Source organism: Periplaneta americana, chromosome 15 (genome assembly GCF_040183065.1).
Source record: "Periplaneta americana isolate PAMFEO1 chromosome 15, P.americana_PAMFEO1_priV1, whole genome shotgun sequence".
Classification (NCBI taxonomy): Eukaryota; Metazoa; Arthropoda; class Insecta; order Blattodea; family Blattidae; genus Periplaneta; species Periplaneta americana.
This window is the reverse complement of record NC_091131.1, coordinates 114,101,836-114,121,376: the sequence shown is the minus strand read 5'-3', so window position 1 is coordinate 114,121,376 and position 19,541 is coordinate 114,101,836. Positions and strand designations below refer to the sequence as shown.

Sequence of the window (19,541 nt, the reverse complement as noted above, 5' to 3'; positions counted from 1 at the left end):
GAGAGAAGTAACAGGAGGAAAATAGAGGATTTGAGGAAGAATATGGGTGCTGAGGAGCTTTCATATGCCACAGTGATGAATTTGAGGGCTAGAGGTGACGACAATTCAGCAAAACTATTAAAAGAAATTACCACAACGACACCTACCAGAGGTAAACAAATTCGTGAATCATGGCTGAAGAAAAGAAAACAAGGTACGAAACTGTCAGAAGAAGAATCGTTATCAATGATAGTAAGTACAAATTTATCGAAACATCAATATATGTCTATTATAAAAATGGCAATTAAACACAATCATGACTTGTATCCGAGCTATTATGCAGTTCTGAAAGCAAAAGACTCAACTTATCCGAACAATATAAGTGCTAGTGAGAGTGCATGTGAAGTGAAAGTTCAGGATTTATTGGACCACACGTACTTCTAGCAGAATTTTGACACTTATATCTGACAGCGAGCATCCTGGTTTCCCCCACTCGCTTCTGCTCTCCCCTCTGTAAAGACTAGTGGCTGGGCTGTCTTAGCTCTTTTCTGAAAACATTAATTTCTGTTAGGAATTGGACGTCTACGTAATATTGTGTAACTGTTTAAAATAACTTAAATAAAAGGGCCTCGTTAAGTAATTAATTGTTATGTGAGTTCCCCCCTTTCTACAACCCTGCGACAAAACCAATTGGACGGATAGTAGATAGCATGTCTGAGTAATTTTATCTTTTCGGATTGGGCAGAAGTGAAGATTGAATTTACATTCTTCTATACTGTCCATCCATAAACCACAAAAGAAGTAAATTAAAATCATCAGTACCAGCTGCAGAAGACACAGTCCTGCAGTATATATGGACTACACCCCAACTCTGGCTACTAGCAACAGAAATCTACAATGAACGATCAAATATACACCTCATTTCTCATGAAAACAAAAACTGAAAAGACTACAGTGGACTATAGTGGACTTTATGTTGTCAGCAAACAGCTGGATACATTAAGAAGATTGATTGATTTATTGGTGTTTGAATTGCGACCTTCAAACAGTTCTGTATTTCAACTTGTCTGCATTTACAATAATGAAACTACTCAATGCATTCAAGGCACACTTCTCAGATGCAAATGCTGAACACCTTAGTAAGTATCAAAATGCATACTTTATTTCTGCTTAGCCATAAACTCCATAACAAAATGTATAAAAATGTAGATATTCTAATATAATTTAGCACAATAATATAATGGAATTTACAAGTGTGCAAGTTCACACAAGTTATATTACCAGTAGTATTAAATGGTACGTAACATTTTGGATACCCCTACAAAACTACGAAAATATTAACGGATTCTTTGTTACTAAATGTAAGAATGTACTCACCCACAAAAATACAAACCTTAATTGAATTTCGATTATAACTTATACAGATTATATATAATTTTAAACTTGTGGATTACATAACTTATGTAACTTTTCAACCCTTATATTAGGGGTTGCTGATGAAATCGTGTACATAAAATGACTATAATTATTGCATTTATCGAGTTTTGCAATAAAATAACAGAAGTGTGATAAAAATATCTAATTTGGCCCTTATTAACGAAAGCATAATTATCTCACCCCTCAAGAGGGGTAGTTATTCATTTCCAAATGTCATTAAAATTTGCACACGTTAGATACATGTTATTAGTAATAAGTGTACCAAATTCCAAGTTTATATGGCCACTAGAGGTGGGTAAAAAATAACACAACAGTTATTTTGGAACTGTTCCGGTCTCGGAACTGTTGCAAAAATGAACAGTAGGTTGGAACCTCCTGTTCCGAAGTAACACTGTTCCGACTCCAAGCTGCTCACTTGTCCAGCTGTTGCGGGCCCGCAGTACTGCGTTGCGCAAGGCATGTTCCGGCTCCGAGACAACAGGGAACAGTCGGAACCCGTTCCGTTGAACCATGACAGCTCCGGCTACACTGTTCTCGGTTCTCGTTGTTCTTTATGTTGTACTTGGAACAAGTTGGAACTTGGAACTCTCACGTGGATGGATGAGGAAGCATGGAAATTGAAATCCTTGTAGTGTGATCATAAGTAATGACAGAGAGCGAGGTGTGATGCGAAGTTTAAATTATTTGGTACAGATGCGTTTCTAACATTTTGCTAAGTGTGGGAATTTTAGGCTTCACTACTGCTAATGTATAAATATATACAGTAGTTATATATTTTTATTATGTATCAAATTATAATATAATTATTATTATCATAACTAAGCATTAAGAAACGTAAAAATAACAATTAATAATTTTAGTTCTTTTTTTTACTACGGAACACGGAGAACAAAAATTACATACTACACGTTTTAAATGAGATGTTAAATTTTTTAGTTGGTTACCGTGTCTTCATGACTTCATATACCAATTAGTGTTGCAATCTGACCTTATATTCAACAGCTGTTTATCTAATAAACGCGAAGCTTCTGTCCGCATACACAACAAGTTTCCAAACAGATTCGAATGTGCATTGGAATGTGATCTATTGAGAAACGTGTGCTATGCCGTCATGCCGATAACGTATTGTGCGCAGTATTGCCAACACATAAATTATATCCCCGTCAGTTTAACACCTGGAAATCCGTCAGAATCCGTCAAAATAAAAAAAAAAGTAAATAACACCCACTCAGTATATAAATACAAAGAAAATTTTAACACAACTTTCTTACCAGTCATGGTACGGCACGGGCAGGGCTGTTCAAAGAAAAAGTAAAATCCCTAAAAAATTTAACAATTTAAAACGACAGCAGCTAAAACAGTAAAAAGGCTATGTAAATCGTAATTTCCGCCACAAAATCCGTCACCCGTCCGCTACGTTGAAATTCCGTAACTTTTGACGGAATTTCCGTCCAGTTGGTGACACTGATTGTGCGAGCTGCTTGGGGAAGAGGGAGGGTACTGTACGACTCCTCAAATGGAGCGAGAGTCAGATAGCTCGCATCAGTGAACGATTCAGACACATCTCTACTTGTAACTGTTATTTCGGAACTGTTATTTGGAACATAGTATTTTTCCGGAACCGGAACAACCGGAACTGTTCCGGGAAAAGAACAACTTCGCCCATCACTAATGGCCACTAGAAAAGAAGTTATTACTTTTGTCCGGGTTTTAAGCGATTCCGACCACTGTGCGCCGCATGCTATGTAGTGCTGCCATCTTCATCAGCAACACACGAGTTGAACTATTTGTGTAATTGTGAGTACCATACTACCACTGCATAGAACAGAAAATGTTACCTCTTTGATTTATATATTTTTGCCTTTGTGATTATATAATTAGTTAGACATTGGTGAATGATGTATTAGATGTTGTTATTTTACAAAAAAGTGCAAATTGTTTCATAAATCATTGTGTTAGATATTATAACTGTTAACATGCATTTGCTTTCTTTTTGTTGGTTATCCTGGTCAGAGTCCGGTTGACTGGACCTGCCATCTACCGTTACGATTAACGATACGATAAAAGGGTTAAATTGGGAATGGGAGTTAGTGTTGAAGTAATGAAATAGGTAATTTTTTTTATTGATGTATTTGCTAGGAACTTACTTCATAAAAATAAAGTGGTTATGTTTATCTCTCAGTTTTAGCGTGTGTACAACTCCAAACTGAAAGCTGTCTGAACGTATATAACATTAACGTGACGTGTTTGTGTGGAAAGGAAGCATTTTCAGAATTACAAAATGGCTGCGAGTGATTCAACGGGCGACGATTCGCTTTATCCTATTGCAGTTTTGATCGATGAATTAAAAAATGAAGATGTTCAGGTACGTTTAGTAGTTAAATTAACGGAAATACCCAATTGATCGTTTGCTTCAAATATTATAGACTAATGTTCATTAGATACTTACTTTATAGTAGTTTGCATGGTTGTCACTACAGACTTACTCAAATTGTGTTTTATATTGCAGCTCCGTCTTAATTCCATAAAAAAGCTCTCAACTATAGCACTTGCATTAGGGGTTGAAAGGACTCGCAGTGAACTCATACCATTTCTTACTGAAACAATATATGATGAAGATGAGGTACTTCTGGCGCTGGCTGAACAGCTTGGTAGCTTTACGCCCCTTGTTGGTGGACCAGATCATGTACATTGTTTGTTGGTAAGTTTTTCAGTTTTATAAAATGAGCTGTTAGCAGACTTGTGACTAAATTATATTATAGTGCCTACATTTGATAACTAGGACACTAATTTGTTTTTGAAATACCGTCCACACCTGTGAGTAACGGTAGCGCGTCTGACCGCGAAACCAGGTGGCCCGGGTTCGATTCTTGGTCGGGGCAAGTTACCTGGTTGAGGTTTTTTCCGGGGTTTTCTCCTCAACCCAATATGAGCAAATGCTGGGTAACTATCGTTGCTGGACCTAGACCGATTTCACCGGCATTATCACCATCTCATTCAGACTCTAAATAACCTAACATGTTGATAAAGCATCGTAATATAACCCACTTAAAATTTTTTTTGAAATACCTAACCTGCATTTTGATAATTTTAAAATAGAATATTTGTTAGGGGCATGTTTTTTATTTCGATTTTATTTTCTTATTAATAATAGTGACTGTATTTGTCAGTAAAAGTATAACTTACATTATCAAAACAAATCATGTGGTAGGCATAGGTCTAATTGAGTTATCGATTCACGTGGGCAGATTCACAAACTTGTAGGGAGATTTTCTGCAATTAGAAATATGTGTGGATGCGTGCGATGCCGATGATGTAACAATAAAGTTAGCCCATTTTCATTCTTACTCTCCAACATTTGGAGTTAAAAGTCTACGAAGGTTGTGAGAGATTCACGGCTTACTGTTCATATCCATATCTTCTTTTTTGTTTTTTTTATATATATATATACATAACGAGCAATTTAAGAAAATTAATAAACCAATGATTAGTAATTAACGAATTTTATGAAGGTGTCTTGGCCTACTAGGCAGTTATGATCGTGTCTTGGCCTACTAGGCAGTTATGATCAGTGACTAATCTGAACATAGTTAAGTAGATTTTCTAAATACCTGGGTTTTCTATAGCATGCGACACTGAAGATTTCTTTTGGTCTAATTTTCAGAGAGAAGGTAGTTTTGAATATGAAGAGGGAAAGGGTGCAATCCATGTTCTGGAGTTTATGGGGAATGCATATAGGACATCAGTTCACTTGAAAACATATTATAGTAGCAAACAATTGGAAAGAGTGAAGGTTACTTATGTCCCAGTCACTATAGGAACTTGATAAAATACCTTGAAATGCCTTGGATTTACAGTATTGATTAGTAGAAATTGATGTGATTACTGGGAGAGCTATAAGCCCACTGAACCCGTCCTAAATATGTACCGTACCTTACTTATATCCTAGATCATATATACCCAGATTGCTCGGCGTTATAGCTTTTGATGGTAACAACTTTTGCCAGGTTTACTATGCTGCCATCTAGTTGTTACATAAGGAGTCACGTCATAACTCCCATTTGAATTACATTAGCGACTACTGCCATCTCGTGTTCGTTTACAGTGGAAGGGTGGCGATCCTGGCGGTTGTTCTCTTCAAAGTGCAACCGATTTTAACATAGGAAAGAGCAATCTATATGTGATCTGGGCTTATATACATGTCGCCAACATAGTAATAATACTACACGCCTAATCTAACCTAACCTGTCGCATAATATTACATACCTGTAGTAACATTTCTCACGTTTAGTATCATTTCGTTTGCATGTATTGGCGACCCTGCTACTAGTGGAAGTGGATCGTAATTCCAGGAAGAAAATATGGCGACTTTCATAATAATTACGTTTAGTTCGTTCAGTGTATGTTTTATGATATATTAAATGTGTTAATGTAGTGATAATTCCATATACAATAAGAACTGAAATGTGTTATCGCTGTGGTAAAAGTATTGAAAATTGGTTTATAGCACCACATTGGCAGTGATAAAAAAGTGCAATATTTGTTCAGTGGCTGGTGGATACTCTACCTTGACCACTGAATTTTTATTTTCGCTATTAAATTTTGAGTAGGCTAAAACCCATTTAACATTGTAGAATGAAAAAAACTTTAGAAGGCCACCTGTGTGACTCAGGTGATAGGATGTTTGCCTGCTGATCTAGAGCTGCATTTGGGCGTGGATTCGATTGCTGCTTGGGCTGATTACCTGATTGGGTTTTTCTCAAGCTTTTCCCCAACTGTAAGGCAAATATTAGATGATCTTTGACCTCATCCCGCCACATACAATCTCGCTATCACCAATTCCATCGATGCTAAATAACAACAGCAGTTGATACAGCGTTGTTAAAGAACCAAGTGGAGGAAATATGGTCAATGTTACTTATGTCCCGCCCACTATAGAGACATAGGCCATTTTACACATATTTAGTATAACTTGTTGCTTCTTTGACAGGTTAGGTTTGGTTAGTTTAGATTTTTGTTATAGCCTACCTTGCATATACGATTATAGCGCAACATTGGCAGTGATAAAAGTGAAATATTCGTTCAGTGGGTGTTGGATACTCTACATTCACCTCCCGAACTCTTCTCCCTTCACCATTCCTTCCAGTACAGCCTTCCATTTCTTCTCAGCCAATTTCTTTTTCCCTTTCTGATCAATTTCAGCATTATTCTTTCTTCACCCACTCTTTCCAATACAGCTTCATTTCTTAGTCTGTCTGTCCGTTTCACACACTCCTTTCTTCTCCATATCGACAAGTGCTTCTAGTCGCTTCTCTTCACTTCGTTGTAGTGTCCATGTCTTTTTCCAGAGTTCCACAGAAGATGCTGCTTTTCCTTAATAAATATTATTGGTAACTAACTTAAGAAAGCATTATTAATTGAAAGAAAATGTCACATTACGTTGAAGGGAATTATTTGTGAAATCTATGTTTTTATTTTTCAACTTATTCAGGCATATTATGTTTATATGAACTTTTTAAATCAAAATAGTTCATACTACCACCCACTAAAATATTTACTTTTCCTTCTGAATCATCCTGTATATTGTCAGAAGGTCTCGCAAGTCAATCAGCTTCAGTCAGCTGCCAAATGATTTGTACTGTGCACAATTGAAGAAGTGGATTCCAGACTGTCCTACGTCACATTTTGTCGGTTTTCAGATTAATGTTTTGTCGTGTTATAGTTGGTGGCTACTTGAAGATGGTAAGGCTATGAATGGAAGAAAATACGCCAATTTTGTATAATCAGTGGCACAATGGTCTATGAAAGGTAAAGGTGACCAGCCGACTGTTGGGCCTCATGTCCACATGCCTCAGCAGAGGTGACCAATCATCCACAGTAACATGTGGTCAGCAGGATGATCCATTCAGCCATGGTTTTTGAAACCAGATTTTGCTACCTATCATAGTTCCCCAAATTCATCATGATGCTGGATGAGCAGTGGTCCCACATATTGGCTGAAATTTCTTGAGAAAATTTCTTCCCTATGAGGATTTGAACCAGTGCTCATTCTGTAATGTGTACTAGGATCGTTCTATGCATCCCCAGTTTAAAGTCAGAGGCTACCGCACGCTTGCCTTTTGAAATAAGATGGTCTTCCAACTTTTTCTGTCCACTTGGTGGGGTGGGGTAATCTTTGTTTCTGCTTTCTGAGGCAAACATAAATGTTGCCAATTCTCCCCTGACACTAACTGCAGTTTTTCTTAACAAGTTCAAACAATTCACAAGTGTTTTTGTTCACTGTTTGAAAATCTTCTGTAATTTTATTATTATTAAAATTGTTTTGTGGAGTGTATTGTAAGTTGCTTAATTTTTTTTACAACTCCAAGATAGCAATGATAGATGAACAGCAATGTTAAAGACATAATTAACTTTATGAGGCACAATAATATTACCGTGCCTAACCCCATATCCACGAAGGCAGTTACGTTACAGGAAATCAAATCAGCCAATATTAGTAAGAAATATGCAGTGAAGGAGCTCGCAGCCTCATACGGACACGAAGTGTTACGACTTCCTACATACCATTGTGTTCTAAATCCTTTGGAAATGATCTGGCATCAACTAAAGTCTTATGTTAGGAAAAACAATATTACCCCGACTCTGAGTGCTTGTGTGTCAATTTCTGCATGATGGATCTGCAACAATTGATCCCCATAATTGGTCCTCCTGTGTTCAACATGCAATTAAATAGGAAGAGAATTACATGAAGCACGACAGGGACAGTAACCAAGAGAGATTTGTGATTCATTTAGGAGAGAATGACGACGAATAGAGGTACGAGAAGCAAAATGCTGTCATATTTTATTACATACCACTTAAGTTTCGCTGCGGTTTTAGACACGAAACACAAACTGATATTATCTTCTTTCGGTGTTACTTATTATTATTATTATTATTATTATTATTATTATTATTATTATTATTATTATTATTATTATTCATATAAGTATGAAAATTATTAGTTTGAAGAAGTTTACCGTACAATGGTTCTATAACAGATCTTTATACACACAGTAAATCAAAATTAACCATTCATTAATTCGTGATTGATTGAATGAAAATACAGTTTGTTGTATAGAAATAAATATACGATTGTTTCATACCCACGTGGCGAAGTCAATGTAAAATGTGACAACTGCGTGCCTAGAAATTTCTGTACTCGTCCCTTAATGACCGGGGTGGATCATGTGGCTAAGTTCTTCTAGCAACAAAAGAGACCGACTGGGGATCCTTTGAAAAATCCTACTATATCGAAGCATAATGTCTCAGACTACAATGCTACAGTCCGTACTTCAGCTTCCTTTGCTAACTTTAAACTTGGATATGTTCCATGCTTCGACATTGTGAATGCAGTAGAGCTAGTAACACACTTCTGTATATACAATAATGAAGATTTCCACAGATTTGTTCCCTTCCAAGTTATTGATTGATATATTCGGTAAGAGAGAAAGGGATACATATGCCTTTACCCATTATTTTTACCTGCAGTAAGTCACTGGATAACAGTACAAAATCTATTGACATAGCAATGATCTTTTTCTGTTTCACTACCTGTCGATCATTATGAAGTTTAGAAACAGAAATTGAATTCTTGGAACGATAAATAATTGAAATTTCCATGCAAACCTTTCTGGTTTTCTCTAGAATTCTAGATAGGACACTATTTTCGTTAAAAGCAATGAAGTCCTGGCTTGGAATTATCCAAATGTAAGCTTAAAAATTCGAATTAAAAGCGAATGTTTAACGTTGGTTTAAGTAGAAATTTCGAGGGGAGAAAACGTTTATTCGAATTATTATCCAATGTTGAATTAACCAATTTCTGTGTATACTATTTGTAATTAGTCTTCGTTACAGTGGATTATGTAATAGTATTGATTCTTTTACCCAAAGTAACGAAATAAATATGACAATACTGTACTCTCAAACTATGAAAGTACCACAATATGTTTTTACTCATATGCATTGATGTTACTTTATTGTTTGTCAGCTAAATAAAGCATATTGGTTCGAGATCACGTGATTGTAGGTGCGGAAATTTGAGCCAATTTCATAAGAGCCAATATATATGTAGTTAAACCGATAGATTAATTAATTTATTAATTGAATGCTGAAGTACAGGTTGGGGGGAAAAATGAACAGTTCTTTTGGGACAGTTTCGCGAATGGAATGGTGTTGGAAAAAGAAACAGATTATTTGAACACACCATTCTGAAACATAAGTTCTGAACAGCTGAGAAAATTATTTCAAAACTAGACCCCACCTTTATCACAATTGTAAATGTTTCACACAGTTCCATAGAGTAGATAAATGCATTCTTTTTCACTGAACTTTATGGTACCAGGTATTATTTTCTCTTTAACCTTGTTGCAACATTGACTTACGAATTCCTATTATGTAATAAAAGTGACTTAACGACTGATATTAAACAGTAGCAGTATGTTGCATTTGATTGCGCACTATTTTTTGTATTTAAACGGTGATGTCTTCTTCCAGTGGCCAAACAGCAAGTGGACCATAAAAAAGTTAAATCACATTACAGGCTGTGTTTGATACTTTGTACAACTGTATAATTTAGCCATTTTCATGTACAGTAGTGGCAAAAAAAAGAAAACCGGACTGACCCTTGTAGCTGATTTCAGAGTCTTGTTCACAGTGACAGCACAAGAGACTGGTAACTAAGACTTTCATGGTTCAAACTCTGCCTGGGAAGGAAACTTTTTTTTTTGTTCCTTATTCAAATTTATTCCCAATACTTTTCGATTGCAGTGATATTTTACTACTTAATTAACTTATTATTCCCAGTACATGAATTTTACCATCTTATTTTCTAATGGCTTTCGAAATGGGCTACGTCAGCATTCGAAACTACAACAATTTCAATTTCAATAGATTACTCACTATCTTGTGAATGTGGGCGTGGCATGCGCAGTGGCTCATTTTGGGGACGTTGGTCCGGTTTTTTTTGCCACTACTGTACAGTGCTTTTCCTGTTCATTGTGTCCAGCACATGGCAGCTCGTGGACCTGCCAGTTTAGTTGGGACTTCCAGTGAAATGGATATACTGTAATATTCCCTCAACTGATTCTCGTTCTTACATTTATAATTACAAAGACAATAGGCATAATAGGCACGTACTTTATGACATGTTGGAAATATTATCTTCCTCTATCCACACATTTCTGGCATAATTTCAGGAAATGTCCATTCACAACACATGAATTCATCTTCCGAAATTGAGTCAATTTCTCACCTGATATTTTCTTCTAATGTGCACTTTAGTTTTCAAGTTCGCAAATCCCATAAGTTAGATCGGGGATCGTGGGGTTCTTTACCCTTTACCAATGACTCTGTCTTGAAAAAGTTCCTGAATAATTCAATAATGACTCGTCAGCTGTATGTGCAGTAGCAGAGTCTTGTTGGAAATATCCATATTGGCATTCAGTATTGGTTAATTGTTCAAAGAATGGTGTCATTCCTGTATCTCTGTGCATTGATTGTTTGTTAAAAAATATAGACCCTTTTAATGCATTTACTGCAATACCATATGGCGATTTTCTCGTCATGCAAGGGAATTTCGTGTACGAGTATGAACTCTGGTTTCTCTGTGCTCCAGTATCTATAATTTTGCGACGAAACATAACCATATATAGTAAAATATCTATTATCTGTGGTAACGAAGGGGGCAGACTAAACAGTTAATCGAAGAATCGGATAATGTGTACCATAAAATATTTTTGTAAATTAAGTAAATAATACACTTTCGAAATTTCCTCCGTGGTCTTGTATTTAATAGGGCAAGAAAACTCCTTGTATTGGCTGTCTCTGGAAAAATAGGCATAGTGAAGTTCTCATATTGTAGATTCATATACTTTATCCTTGATTTTTATTAAATCGCGCACAATTATAACTTCAATCTCGTATTCTGATGCGAGATGAGCCACAGTTTCTTTTTCTCGAAACCACTCAATTATTTGCACTTTTTTCGATACTTAGCACGACACGTTTTCATTTGACCCCCGTGGAAAATATTTTATAGCCTATAGAAGTTATACAGTATAACTCGAACGGTAGACTATACAGTGTGACGATAAAGGCTTGTAATAATGTACTCTAGAAAAAAATACACACTAATTTAATCTCCTGAGTCCTGAGAGTATAATATACTATATCATACTTCATACATGATTATGATATAAGATGTATGTGCAGAGGTCCTAAGTGTAATATAATATACCTGCATTTGTGCCCTAACTATAATCTACAGAACTTTTTCAGCATTTTTCCTCGTGTCAGTGATCTTTTTTTGACGTGTAGAATTATATTGAACTTTAAAAATAAAACAACAAATGTCTCAGGACTCAGAGGGATAATGTACCTTACAGTACTTCATATAATATATATTTAAAAAAAAAAAAAAGCAAGAGAAAGACAGTCGGATAATCCACTAATCGGTTAATAGGATGATGAATACTCAGGGTTCTACTGTAAATTGAACCATGCTTGTGGGTCAGTTACTCCATTATTAATGTTCTGCAAAATTCAATTACAGAAATTCTTATGAATAAGCTGATCATGTAGTAACCGGAGTGATCTTGTATAGTTTCCATTTTAAGAGTTTGGTAGCTCGCCATGCTGAGGTCCTTTCAAAATTTCTGTTTCTTGTGCAAGCTGCTGGAGGGATTTTTGAGGAGTATGTTCTAAATAATGTTCTCCAACTTTGTGCAATTTCCCTTCACTGAGCACACGCTTTTTTATCCTTCACTTTTATCGAGAATAAACCCCATCTTCTTAAATTTGTTTGCAAGTCTTCACAAGGTTTCTCTGTGTGGGGCAGGCACAACAGGAAATTGTGTTACAAATCAATTTCGAACTTATCTGCAAGAATTTATCACATATGAAAAGTACTTAAAAATTCTTTCTGATAATGTGTAATCATGTCTTGGCATTATGAAAACTACGTAAAGCACTGATAGTGATAAGTGATAACACTCGTAACTTTATAAGCATAGAGCATGAACGAAACAAACTCCACAGTGATTCATTGAGACTGCTGTCTACGAAGGTCACAATATGCGTGCAAGGCTTTGGGTGCCTACCAGTGGGAGTCCCAGCTATGACTGGCGAACATCTCCTGTCATAAGGTGCGTTCCTATTATGCCTATTATTATGGTAATTGTAACTCTGAGAACGGGAATAGTTGCAGGGATATTATATCTGTTTCTCTTTGATAGTCCCAACTTGACTGGCCGGTCTGCGAACTGCAGTGCGCCGGACACAACGAGCAGGAAAAGCATTTATTTATATGCATTTAAGTGTCCTTTGGATCAAGTATCTGCTTACATTTCTAAATCATAGGATAGGTATTTTGTTTTGATGTAATATACAGCATAACCATTCCTGATTACAAATTCAACTTTTAATTCTATGAAACCACTAAGCCATGCACATGATTCATTTTGGGATGCAATCCGTGGTGCTACAGCCCATGAAGGGCCAAGACCGACCATCCAGCTGCTGGCTGGCCTCACGTCCACATGCCGAAGCTGAGGTGGACGATCATCCAATCAGAATGGAAGTATCGTGTGGTTAGCATGATGATCCCCCAGCTGTTATAGCTGATTTTCGAAACCACATTTTCGCTACTTATTATAACTCCGCAAGTGCATCATGATGCTGGGTGGGCACCGGTCCCATACACTGGCCGAAATTTCATGAGAAAATTTCTTCCCCCATGAGGACTTGAACCAGCGCACATTCCATAACACAAGTCCTAGGCAGGATGCTTTGGACCGTGACACCACAGTGCGGAACTTTGGGATGCAATATGATAACAGTATTATAGAACTTCTTTTCAGATGATATATTAGTAATAATTACTTAACGCCAGCATAGAGAATGTGTTTTTTACTGGTGTCTTCCCAACATTTTGACTTATACTATTCAGTGGATTTTTTAACATTGTCACTAGACTGACAAAATCTGGTCCTCAGTAATTCGACCTCTCAATTATTCAGCCTCCTCCTAGTGCACCAGTGCCGTGTGTTATACTGTACTGTATTATGTATACACGTTATACATATATATGTGCTGGACATTTCGCGTGAAATGTTCTAGTTTTGTTTAGAAGTGCAAGTGGATGCTTTGCACAGCACTCTCAATAATCGAGCACTCTTGATAATCTGATACGCCTCTGTGTAAGGAATGGCCGGATTGACAAGAGTACTGTACTGTGCTGTAATTTTATGAGCTAAGTTAGACAGAAAGTAACATGAAACAGTAAAAAGTCTTAGAAAATAATGGTTATGTTATATGAAGATCTTGGAAAATAAATGTTACAGAAGGAAGTCTAATCACAGTCTCTCACATAGCTAGTCTGGTTCTTTAAAGTTATTTTTATTAAATTAGATTAGATTAGATTAACAAGGAGGACAGTATCTGGCCTTAAGTACTGCTATCTGCCCAGTGTCATTATCATGCCTAGCTGGCATAGTTGGTATAGCGCTGGCCTTCTATGCCCAAGGTTGCGGGTTCGATCCTGGGCAGATCGATGGCATTTAAGTGTGCTTAAATGCGACAGGCTCATGACAGTAGATTACTGGCATGTAAAAGAACTCCTGCGAGACAAAAATTCTGGCACACTGGCAACGCTGATATAACCTCGGCATAACATTTAACTATGCTAATAACTTGGAGAGCTTACTACTACCAAAAATGTAGTTCCCCAATTGAGGGCTCTTCGCTTTGCTGAGACTTTGCATTCACCTAACAAATTCCAGACAGTTTAATTCATCATGAACCATGAAAGTGATCCTTTCTGTAACACTAGTCAACAAATTTGAAACTTTTTCTTTCATAACATAAACGAAAGAGGCTGATCTTTCCTAATTCACATGTGCAGATTACGAAAATGACAGTGGAAAGTTCGTAACATGTTATTTTTTTTTTTGTTATAGATATTGCTCTTTAATTTAAAAATACAAACTTTTTTACATATTAAAAATTTAATTGGTGTCATTTCTTGTATGTAAATCTTCAAAAGCAGCTATGCTATGATGAAAACTGTTAAATTAATAACAGACCAGCTATTAAAACTTCTGAACACAAATCAGTCCACATAAAATCCCCCAGGTGCCTAATAAAATAGATAGAGATGAAGACTTTTTTTTTTCCTTTTATGAAAACTGGAATGTTCCTTTTTTAAAAACAAGCAGTAAATGCTCATCATTACTGTGTCCTATCTTCCATTGTACTGTTATTTCCTTGTACATCTTGATTAAATTGTTCCTCTTCTTCACTCACAGACCCCAAGTTGTTTGAAAAGAAGTCCAAATGAGAATGTAAGAAGTTGATCTTTAGTGACATACAACACCCCATATTTTGATAGTTTCTCAGTAACTCCTGGTAGTTTTCTGTCCTTTGATTCCCTAAAAATCCTTTGACTGCATTGCAAAAGGTTTTCATGCTGCTAATTCCTTGCGTTTAAATTTTTTCTAAAATTACTGTCTTTCAAAGTTTTCTAATTTTTGGACAAAAATGCCTTCTTTTAATTTGCATCACTTAGCTTACAGAATTGGGTCTTTAAGTATGGAGAAGCTCCACCAATCTTTTCTAGAGCTTCTACAAAATTTTTCATTAGTCTTAGTTTTATATGCAGTGGAGGAAGAAGTCCATGTATTGTGGGTCCCTATCACCATGGCATGGCACGTCCTCAGGTTGCAGATAGAGGAGACAGCCTCCAGATATTGAGGATAGCTGCGAATATGTTGAATAAGTAGTCCCGAACAGACGATAAGAGGTGGTCCTCCAGCGTGGGGGTTGAGCGAAGAGCTAACAACCCATCACCGTAAAAAAAACAGCTTGTTATGGAATCTCAAAATAAGCCTCAGAATGGGACTGATTCTCTGACATGATCACAGCAAAGTTTACCTGACATAATTAGGAACATTAAATCCAGACGTTTGAGATGGGCAGGGGATGTAGCATGTATGGGCAAAACCAGAAATGCATATACGGTAGTGTGTTAGTTGGGAGGCCGGAGGGAATAAGACCTTTTGGGAGGTGAGACATAGATCAGAAGATAATAGTAGAATGGATTTGAGGGAGGTGGTATATGATAGTAGAGACTGGATTAATCTTGCTCAGGATAGGGACTGATGGCGGGCTTACATGAGGGCAACAATGAACTTCCGGGTTCCTGAAAAGCCATAAGTAAGTAAGGAGGAAGAAGTATTTCAGGTTTCACTAGTGGATGGTATTTAATATTATGCTTGTCAGGAACATAATCTTCTCGAGCAGGCTGTCCTTTACCCCATAATGTTGTACTTTTGCCGAACTGTCTTTGAAAAACAACAGAAAAGCCCTGCCCCACCCCCTTGCAATCCAAGCAACAGAGTTATAACTTTTAAATTGCCACAGATTAACCAGCTATGTCCCTTATAATTTATTGCATTCAATAATAGTGACATTCTGTTATAATAGGTTTCTTTCATAGCCACTGAATCAACACTGTTATGCAATAAAACTGCTTTCAGTCCTTCTTTTGATGAATGGATAAATAGATTTCATACTTCTGCATTTTATACAGTACATAATTCTTCCATCAATCTGTTCATATTTTTTGCAGGAAGAGGCAGCATTTTCTATTGCAAAACAACTTGGGAGCTTATCTTTAGTTTTCTGAGCACCATAATCCTTGTATTTCTGAGCTAATAAGTTCCGCTGTTGCACTCTAGAATCTTACTGTTCTGCATGTTGCTTAGAAAGAGTTGAATCCCTAACTAAGTCATTAAGTTCTGGTTGCCCCTTAAGATGTGACTTATTATCATGTTCGGGAATGAAGACAGATCAGTAGATGTTGAGGATTTTGATAACTCTTCTTCCCCTGGAATGACAGAATTTTCCCCACTTGGTGGAAGGACATTGTTAGGAAGTTCACGTCTTATGGCAGAAGAGAGATTAGGGTATGCAATTCAATTTTATCTCAAGCTTTCCTTGAAAATTCTTTTTTGGTAATGCAGAAGCAACAGTCTTCTCAATGACTGGTAGATACTCACCATATCATTGGAATAGCAAAAGGCATAGCTATTGTTGTTTATCCCCACAACCACTGTTACACGACATGTGTTGGAATCAACTTTTATCCTTGATAACCAACGCCTTTCTTACATTATCTGGAATTGATCAGTGTTGTATTTCAAGATACATTGTCCAGAAAGATACACAAACTGCGTTTGGCGAACTTTTATATGAATTAATTTTTTGATTCTTTACTGCACTGCTGCAAAATAATAGTACTACACAGAACCTTCTACAACCAATTCATTCATAGTTTTCTTACCCAAGGGCAGGTTCTTCACTGCAAACTCAGCATTTCCCTTCCAATTTTCCGCCTTCCTATTATCCTTCCGTTGACATAGTTGGCGAGTTGGTATAGCTCTGGCCTTCCATGCCCAACATTGTGGGTTCGATCCCGGGCCAGGTTGATGGCATTTAAGTGTGCTTAAATGCGACAGGCTTATGTCAGTAGATACTGGCATGTAAAAACTCCTGCGGGACAAAATTCTGGCACATCCGGCGATGCTGATATAACCTCTGCAGTTGCGAGCGTCGTTAAATAAAACAACATTTTATTATCCTTCACATACATTCCATATAGGTTGTATCTTAATATTGTCTTATCATCTGATATCTTCTTCTGCCCTAAACTTTTCTCTCGTTCACAATTCCTTCCAGTGCATCCAGGAGGCAGTTTGCAGTTTCTTCTCAGTCAGCGACCCAGCCAATTTCTTTTTCTCTTCCTGATAGATTCAGAATTATTCTTTCTTCATCCACTTTTTCTACCACAGCTTCATTTCTGTCCATTTCACACACTCCATTCTTCTCCATATTCATATTTCAACCTGGAATCTTTTAAGATTCGAAAGAGAGTGTGGTGTGTAGAAAGCAATTAAAAGCTACCACATTTATCTTTCCCAAGAAAACTGCAAAGAACTTATCTCCCCTTTGTATGTGTGGGAGGAGGTACTGGGGAAAGATACATTATGATGCAACCCAACCACAAACAGTACTAATTGTTAAGTGTTAATTTTTTTGTCTCAGAAAATAATAACTTTCTTTTCCTGCTATCAGTGATCATGGAATATAATCCTACCTCTGCCCTTTTGCATCTTCGTAATGAGGGTAATAAAACAATTAACCAGTCCACAAAAATTAGAGGATATTTTAGTTGTATGTTAGATGAATGGAAATGTTAAATAAGTGTGTGAAAGGGCCACATAAAAGAATGGAATTGTGTTCGGTGTAGATCCATTTTAACACTTACTGTTCATTGACTCTAAAATATAAGCTTCTGAAAAGACATACAATGTGTTGGAAACTGTGATATTCATGATCAGCACGCACAAATTACAAAAATTTGCTGTTATCCACGTTACAATAACCTTGTTAACTAGTGTAATGATACTGTTTTGAGAGAAAAAAATACAAATAACAGCCATTCAAATATATTGCAATTCGTCATATCAAAATTAATATTGAAACTCAATGAACATAAAAACATTCTTATTCACTGTACTTGTTACAACAGTCTTTCAGCTGATTGAGTTAAGAACAATGTTGCAAGGAGCATTTTATACATTGCAAAATGCTGAAAAATAAAGAACTGAGGAAACTACAAAGGAGGTATTTACTGGATCTTTAAATTCAGTGGACATGCCTTTTAGAAGTGGTCACTTCTGGGTATTCAAAAAGAGTGGAATAGGTAATTTGATATATTTTTCTGGTAGAGGAGAAGAAAATTTTTAAACCCTAAAAAGATTTTCATTATAACGGCGGTACACATACAATAAATCTTAGCAAGGTTCAACGTGACTTTTTGATGGGAGGGAAAAACGAAAAAATATAATTTTCTGTCCAGTTTATTCAAATTTCAGTCATAACTAACCTTAAGCAACTGGTAAATGGTTCAGTGCTCTTCAGGTTTTCTGATACTAGTGAGAATAGAGAACTCGAAACTGGAAAATTGGAAAACATTCACACTAAAAGAAAAAAGAGTACCTGTTGTGGGCATCTGAGTGCAATAAATGTAGTGTTTTATAAAAGTTTAGTGTAGGAAATGATCAGGGACGGGACAGAAATGCATATTACATGGAACAGCATAAATAAGCAGACATATCTTATTGGATTTCTCTTTATTGGGAAACCATGTCAAAAGAATACTACTCAGGTGGCTGAAACAAACCTTGAGTTACTGATAGAGAAACTTGGGATCACTTGTCTATGAAGTCTACAGATCACTATGTCCAGTGGTGCAATAGATGACGACAAATGATGAAAGTATAATGAAGGAAGTATGAGAAATTTAACATTGTTCTCTCTGTATTTTGCGTTTAGCTGCCTTTGGAGTCTCTTGCTACAGTTGAAGAGACAGTGGTGCGTGATAAAGCTGTGGACTCTCTTCGAACCATTTCTGCACAGCACAGTTCTGCTGACTTGGAGGCACACTTTGTACCCCTAGTACAGCGTCTTGCAACGGGTGATTGGTTTACTTCACGGACTTCTGCTTGTGGTCTCTTCAGTGTCTGTTACCAGCGAGTCAACCCATCTGTTAAAGGTGTGTAATTGTTCAAGCTGCTTTGTATTTGAACTTCTGTTATGTTTTGCAAACACAACAGCAAACTAACTTGCATGGATAGACTTTTGTTGAGCACAGTCTTCATTCACATTAATGTAGATTGTGCCATGATTTTGTATAAAGCGCTTTTTATTTCGTTGACATAACAAAAGAAAAGAAGGCTTTAAAATTATACTTTTCAGGCTTTTGAAGTAAAGGGAAGTTCACTTTCTGTGCAATCTCAGAATTAATTTTTTGTTGATCATAATTATATAAATTTAGATTATTGTGGTGCTGAAATATAGCCTATTTGTATATCAGCATGAGAAATTCAACACTTTACCAAAACAATCATTAGTCCTTTATGAATGAACATTTCTTCATCAAATATTTGCATAGTTTTTATAGGATTGTCTGAACATTGAATGATAACCTAATTGTTAGATATTCAATACTTTCCCTATGCATAGTA

General features: G+C 36.5%; 1 protein-coding gene across 5 annotated transcripts in view; it reads left to right on the top strand.

The window, feature by feature from the left end:
- The first annotated feature begins 3,425 nt into the window (after nucleotides 1-3,425).
- Pp2A-29B (Protein phosphatase PP2A regulatory subunit A) overlaps nucleotides 3,426-19,541 on the top strand; it is a 62,597-nt gene continuing 46,481 nt past the window's right edge. For 4 of the 5 annotated variants that reach the window (XM_069848018.1, XM_069848017.1, XM_069848016.1 and 1 more), the window contains exons 1-3: nucleotides 3,456-3,781; nucleotides 3,926-4,117; nucleotides 18,850-19,069. In XM_069848018.1, coding sequence (XP_069704119.1) covers nucleotides 3,698-3,781; nucleotides 3,926-4,117; nucleotides 18,850-19,069 — 496 coding nt within the window. In that variant the 5' untranslated portion in view covers nucleotides 3,456-3,697. Of the gene's footprint in view, nucleotides 3,782-3,925; nucleotides 4,118-18,849; nucleotides 19,070-19,541 lie in introns of all 5 variants that reach the window. The other variant, XM_069848015.1, reaches the window with a different exon arrangement.